Source organism: Cupressus sempervirens, chromosome 9 (assembly GCF_028749045.1).
Source record: "Cupressus sempervirens isolate cs-2001-9-10 chromosome 9, ASM2874904v1, whole genome shotgun sequence".
In the NCBI taxonomy this organism is placed as follows: Eukaryota; Viridiplantae; Streptophyta; class Pinopsida; order Cupressales; family Cupressaceae; genus Cupressus; species Cupressus sempervirens.
This window is the reverse complement of record NC_143126.1, coordinates 641,088,312-641,095,795: the sequence shown is the minus strand read 5'-3', so window position 1 is coordinate 641,095,795 and position 7,484 is coordinate 641,088,312. Positions and strand designations below refer to the sequence as shown.

Below are 7,484 nucleotides of genomic sequence, written 5' to 3'. Positions count from 1 at the left end.
CTTATCCTTGTGTATAATTTTCTCAATAAGGCATTGGCATTGACTTTTAAGACATATTTTTATCAAACTGTTAACCGGCTTCTCGAACACGCTATTCGACTTAAGTTCCCGCTACATTTTGGGAAAAAGTCAGATCAGAGAAACTTGATGGAATTAAATAAATGCGAGAAAAAAGTATATCTAAATAGGTAACGTGCAGATCATGTTACTCTAAAATTAAATCTTAAGCAAGGAACAATTCTGTGAGTCCATTTAACTTTAAAATGTTATGAACAACCCCACAGCTAGACAAGCAACTCTTCATTTGAATATAATCCACAGCTAAGAAAGAACTGGCAACATTTGCCATTGGTGGAGTTAACAATAGCAGTTGAGCTCCGAATTAAATCTTTCTATAAAAAAACACACAAATTCTATTGACGACAACTGAAAAAATACAAAATGCCCTCTCATTCAACGTGGATTAGAAGCAAATATAGTCACCCTCAATTTAACAGGCCCTCAATGATAATAGGTTATGTAATCGCCATCACACTAATAAAAAATTCTAAATTATTGCAATATTTCCTCACCCATGTGATTTGTAGCTTGAAGTGTTTGAAAGCATAGACAGGATGGAGAACATGATTTTGATAATTAACTATGTGATTTCTTCATTTTAGGGTTTTCCTATTCAGCAATGTGCTGTTTTTCCCACCATAACATTTTCCTCTCTTTTCTATATATACTAATACCCTAATAATCTTATGATATGCAAGCATTCTTACATGCTTCCAAGACTTAGTTTAAGCTTTCTATATCGAATGAGTTTGAGCTCTCTATATAGAAAGAAGTTGGGCTTTCTAAGTTGAAAGAGTTTGAGCTTTATATTAGTAGAACATTAGTTTTTGTAGTACATTAATGATGGCGAAATGTTACACACAGAGGTTTATGGTAGTGCTGTTAACATTCATTGCCTTGTTTGACTCTCTGGCATGGGCAAACCTGCATACCTACAAATTCGTTGTAAGTAGACATTCATATAATTGTGTTTTTCACTAATTATTAGACCATTATGATTTATGTGTTCTAAGAGAAATTTTTTTTTTTTTTTTCATTTGCACAGCTTGAAGCCACAAACATTACTCGTTTTTGTAAGAACTATACCCAAGTCACAGTGAATGGACGACTTCCTGGCCCAACTCTGCATGTCAGAAATGGTGACACAGTTAATGTTACAGTTATTAACAGAGCCAAGCACAATGCTACCATCCACTGGTAAATATAGCTCTTGTAGATTGTCAATTCAATTGATTGTTGAAGAGTTTTTAACAATAATTTGATGTTTCAGGCATGGAGTCAGACAGATTCGAAACTCTTGGGCTGATGGGCCAGGGTACATTACACAGTGCCCCATCCAACCAGGGGGGAACTTTACTTACTTATTCAAGATTATTGATCAGGAAGGGACATTGTGGTGGCATGCTCATGTCTCATGGCTCCGTGCAACAGTTCATGGAGCATTGGTCATCCTTCCAAAGAAGGGTACTAAATACCCGTTTGCCAAACCAAAAGCTGAGTTTCCTCTAGTGCTAGGTAATAGAAATTTACCACCTTATGCAAGATATAAGACATTCTTATCAAGTTTAACTAGCTCGATCTCTTATCCTTTCTTAATATTTAGTTTTAATCTTATATCCATATTAGTTTAATTTAGATATATCTTTATTTTATAAATTCTAGTCTAAGTATATATTAATTTATGAGATTGTGTAGAGTTATTTTTATTTTCTAAACTATTTTTTTATATATTATAATTAGTTAAGTCTTGTAGTGTAAGTTTCTGGATTACATTGTGTGAAGAATTTTTTTGTCATAAGTATCTTAAATCATATTATATGATCCATTATTGGGATGAAAGAAATCGAAAGGAGTAAAAATATGATCTATTATTGGGATGAAAGAAATCGAAAGGAGTAAAAGGATTCATAGTTTAACATCTTTTTTATTTCTTTTGAATTGTTACATCCTCATAATTGATCAGTAGTACAATTCAAAAACAAAAAAATTATTCACACAAACCCAAAAACTTGTACTGCATTTCTATAAATTGTAGAAATTTCTAAAATCTAGTTTAGTATCATTTGATATTTCAATACATATGACATTTATTATATTCTAATATTTCATTTTCTAGATTAAAAATATCTAGTAATCTTGATTTTGTTAAATTGATGCAATGCGTATAAAATGATCTCCTAAGCTTTCAAATTAAATTTAAAATTTAGCTAACTTTCACCAATTTTTTTATTATCATGAGCTAACATAATGCATTCTTTATATAATTGTTACAATGTAGTTGTATTTTTTACATTTTCATTTAAAATCCTACTATTATAAGGTATTGATAAACATTAGTTTTATTAGAGGGTCACATTGATTGTTGTGCTGAGTGTTACACCATGACTTCAAAATCATTGTCTAAGACGCTTCCATGCTTGCTACCGGCCAATTCCTGGCACATTTGAAAAATTCGCCGTTTCGATGGTTGACAGACGTAAGATGTTTATTGTGTTTGAGTTCTTTCAGATTTTAAAATTATTTCAATTCTTGAAAATCTGTAAGTGAAGATGTCAACGGAGTAGAGAGAAATAGTTACAATCTTAAGATTAGGTCAATGAGTCAAAACCATTTACTTGAACTTGTCAAGACCCTTGTCAAATTAATGAGGAAATTCAGAATTTAACATCAACTAAAAAAATGAATTTACAATTATGAAATAATCAAAACTTTAAATCCCATACAAAACTATCCACACTTATTAAAAAAAAATTAAATATCAAAAGTCAATCTTCTTAGTTTTCTATTCCAAATCAATTTATATGTATACTTTATAGAAATGATTCATCTCCATCATTCTCAGAACATAATTTATTCGCTTACAATATTTAATAACAAAAAGATTATTATTATCAGTTCAATAGGTCATGGAATCAAACCAGGTTATTTGTACTTTCATAATGGATCATATGGATTTATTTCCCAGCGTTGCCGTAATAATGTATTGTCTAATTTTTTTGGGTCTCTCAAGATTCGTCTAACAAGATAATCCTATAGCCTGTAAACTGAGTGATTTTGAATAGGGAATATAGTTTTATTCTCTTAGACTTTCTCCTGTGTCCGTTTACACTGGATTATCAATGAATTCCGTAGTGACTCTAATTGCTTGGAAAAAACAACAATAACATTGAACAGGGGAGTGGTGGAACAGTGATGCCATCGACGTGGAAGAGGAAATAAAACTGAGTGGAGGCCCACCAAATGTTTCAGACGCTTTCACTATAAATGGACAACCGGGAGACCTCTATAATTGCTCAAGCTCAGGTACACATTTTCTTTTCTTTGGAAAAGGCCTAAGATTCAATTGGGTACAACTTTCATTTCAGTTGTAGCTCACACAATTTCATTTCGAACAAAACAAAATGAAATGCTTAACAAGATATTTGTCCTATGCTTATCCATTGTTGTTTTTGTATGAGTATGCTTATTTTGTTTTACTAAGTGTTTCAGATCTTATTTTCTGATTATTTTCCTTTTTCATAACAGCACAATCCAAACAATAGTGAATAAAATACACAGCAAGTAAAACCAAATACTGAAAAAGTAGTGAGCAATGAAATTTTGTGCATGCAGGAACAACAAAGATCACTGTACAAAGGGGAAAGACATACCTTCTTCGTATAGTCAATGCTGCAGTCAATAATCACATGTTCTTCCAGATTGCATCACACAATCTCACAGTGGTAGCCCTGGATGCCTCCTACACAAAGCCATACACAACAGATGTTCTATTTATATCATCTGGTCAGACTGCAGATGTTCTTCTCACAGCCAATCAAGCCAAAGCAAGATACTATATGGCCTCCAAGGCATACACAACTCAATCTGAATCAGATATTGATAACACCACAACAACCGCCATTCTGAGCTACGTGGGTTCAAACGCATCTGCCACTCCAATTTTTCCAAACCTTCCAATTTACAACGACACTGCAACTGTTACAAACTTTACCGGATCCCTACGAAGCTTGGCTTCAAAAAAGCATCCGGTGGATGTTCCCCAAAGCATAAGTGACAGTAGCATAATAACTGTAGGACTTGGTTTAAGTCCCTGTCCAACCGGATTTACATCCAGTAACTGTAGTGCCCCTAACAATACAAGATTAGCTTCCAGTATGAACAACGTTTCTTTTGTGCTGCCAGATATCGCCATTCTGCAAGCTCGTTACTTCGGCATTAATGGAGTTTTTACCACAGACTTTCCATCACATCCACCAGTTGTGTATAATTATACTGGCGATGTACCCACATCTCTGTGGGCGCCAGTTATGGGCACAAAAGTGAAAGTGATTGAATATAATGCCACGGTTCAGATTGTGTTCCAGGGAACCAGTATCTTCGTAGCAGACAACCATCCCATGCATATTCATGGTTATGATTTTTATGTGGTTGGTCAGGGTTTTGGTAATTATAATAATGTAACTGATCCGAGCTCTTTCAATCTGGTCGATCCTCCTCGCCAGAATACAATGGGAAATCCTGTTAATGGATGGACTGCAGTCAGATTCAGAGCTGACAATCCAGGTAACAAACAGAATGACAATTCTCTCCTTATCATAGAGATAATAAAATAGAGCATGAGATTGAAGATTTGGGAAATATGTATGGGGGACTGAATTTTTTTTTGTTGACTTGTGCAGGTGTTTGGTTTGTACATTGTCACTTAGATGATCATGTAACATGGGGATTGAGCATGGTGTTAGTAGTGAAGAACGGTCCTACCAGGCTCCAAAGTTTGATAGGTCCTCCTAATGACCTACCCCAATGCTAGAGCAGATTACAATGATGTAGATTGTGAGTGATGTATTGTGAAGTGGTCAGTTATTCATGGTAAAGTGGCGAGTGATACAATAATATTAAAAAGCAAGGATAACTTGTCTTTTTAGTTCAAATATATTATCTCGTGAAGAGTATTGTACATTTTAAGTTAATAAAATGCAATAATGAGTGTTGTGTTTTACGGTAAATAAAATGCAATTATGGTATTATGATAATTTTTTTTCTGGAGTATTCCAAATAAAATTATGTTTAAAAATAATAATTAGAGGTAACATTTTAATAAATCATTTGAATTTCTTTGTTATGATTTGAACTTCTAATTTATTTTTAAAGTGTAAAATTAGATGTCTTCAAATCCATGAGTATTTGAAAAACTTGAGAATATGTTTCAATGTATTCACTATTTTGATGATAACTACATTGAATGTACTTGGCTTAATAAGCCTTACTATTACTGTGAAGAACCATCTATGTTAATGCAATTTCCTAAAACTAACATTTAACTTCGATGGGTCTTCAATGGGTAATTTGGATTTGGTAGGTTGGGGGGGTCTTTTGAGAGATTCAAAAGGGGATATGTTGGCTGCCTTCTTGGTGAACCTAGGTGATCAAACTTCCGATGTGGTAGAGTTACTTGCCCTTTATCATGGGGCCATTTTGCTGACAAGGAAAAATTTCAAAAAATTTATCATTGAGGGAGAAACCCTTAACATAATCAACATATTAAAAACTATGGCAAAAGTTGGGTGAAATGGCAACAATGCCATAAACACGATTAGACACATGCTGATTAGTATTGAAGAGGTGTCATTCTGCCATACCTATTGAAAAGAAAATCATGCTATAGAAAAATTGGCAAACATGGAAGATTTATGGAAGGGTTCAAAATTTGAGAAGACAACTTGTCTATTCGGAAAAAGGCGTATGAAGTGATCTAGCATAACCACAACAAGATATCACATTAACGATTATGCATTTATTTCCTTTTTATGGGGTCTATTTCTAGCAACCTTTATTAAATAGGGTTGTATGTTGGTTCGAGTTATTTAGCTTGCATGCAAATCTTAAAAAGTAGTGTCTATTTTTGGAGAGAAGCTGAAGTCTATAATTGTTGTAGGCAGCTATAAAGTAAGAAGGTCATGGAAGGGGGGATCCATTTCATGTTGAGCTAGATGAATGGGGGGAATTTCAAAATTGTTAGGGAGTTATGAGAAGACCTTGAGTGAGGAGAGATGACTAAACATATCACAAGAATGAAGGGTTAGAATCATGAGTTCTCTTAGAAGATTGTGGAATCATGGGATATTAGTAAGGTGAGCATGGGTTGCGTTTCTTTTGTTGTGATGTCAAAGTTGATTTTGGTCTTTTTTGGGTTGAGTATGGAAGGTTGTGAAGATTCTGAAGGATACAAAGATGTCTTTCAAGAAGGCTATGAAGCATTTCTTGGACATTGGTGAGAAAATTGCTAGACTTCACTCTAGGTTTAATAGAGAAGTCGTTAAAGGGGTATGAAGAGCATGGTGAAAGTGCTTATCTAGTTCATCACTTGCAAGGGAAGGTACAAAAAATTCTATTTTCGCCTATTTCCCATGTTTAATCATTGTTGACAGAATGTACCATTATATTCTCCTTTTTCAGTTTTTTCATCACTTTCTATTTTTGTAGAAAAATTGAAGACTAAGGGTTGTCTTCCTAAACACAAAGGGCTCCTATATAAGCTATATGAGTATCATAGGGATGTGATTTCTCAAACCTCCCTTCACCTTGTGGCGGAGCTTAAGAAATATGTTTTTCATAACATCTCTTCCTTATTCAAGAAAATCCATATCTTTGGTACTCCCAAGACTACCTCTAGGTCTATTATTAGGATCCCCCCCCCCCCACACCCCCACAAATCTAAAAATAAGAAAGATGATCGTACTGACACTTAGGAAGAAACTATGGATCTCTCTAAGGATTAATATTGGTTCTTCCTTGGCCATAAAAACTAAATGGACCCTGCAAAATTCTACCTAATTTTTCTCTCCCATCTCCCTAGGCTCCACTATGTACCCTCCCTTCTTGATGATTGATTTGAGTTATCATGGTGACCCTCAAGTGTCTCAAGAACACTTTCCAAACCATCTTCTTAAAAATGAGAATGGCTCTATGTATTTGGAAACCCTCACTCTCCACTTGATAGAGTTGGGTTTATGCTACAATAGGTTGAAAAGTCTTGCAAGATGGTTTCTTTTCTAGATGCATATTGCCCATAGGAAATTTTATAGGATGGAAGCCATAGCGGAGGAAAAGAAAAAATATGTAGGCTGGACTTTGGGTCACATGGATGTAGTGTGGTGGGAAGTGGGCCTAGATCTTGGTGATAAATTGTACAATTGCCCAAGTAGCTTGAGGAGTAGATGGTGGATCTTTAAAATACGTTTCCCTTAGAGGAAGAGAAGGATGAAATGTTAAGAGTTTTGTGTCTATGAAAAAAGGCCAAGACCATATCAAGGATCAAATTAATAATACTCTTTCCCATGATAATTCTATTTAGGAAAAAATGGAGGCTAACATTGGTGACCTAAGACTTCATGTTGAAGTGAGATCAATAGAGAAGATACCTC

The 7,484-nt window shown here is 34.5% G+C and overlaps 1 protein-coding gene across 1 annotated transcript; it reads left to right on the top strand.

Moving 5' to 3' along the window:
- The first annotated feature begins 785 nt into the window (after positions 1-785).
- LOC149540366 (laccase-3-like) lies at positions 786-5,071 on the top strand. Its single transcript, XM_089799570.1, has 6 exons — positions 786-1,005; positions 1,106-1,257; positions 1,331-1,575; positions 3,235-3,363; positions 3,673-4,623; positions 4,740-5,071. The coding sequence occupies exons 1-6, from the start codon at positions 901-903 to the stop codon at positions 4,868-4,870; spliced, it is 1,713 nt and encodes a 570-aa protein (XP_089655696.1). The 5' UTR covers positions 786-900; the 3' UTR covers positions 4,871-5,071.
- Positions 5,072-7,484: the final 2,413 nt, after the last annotated feature.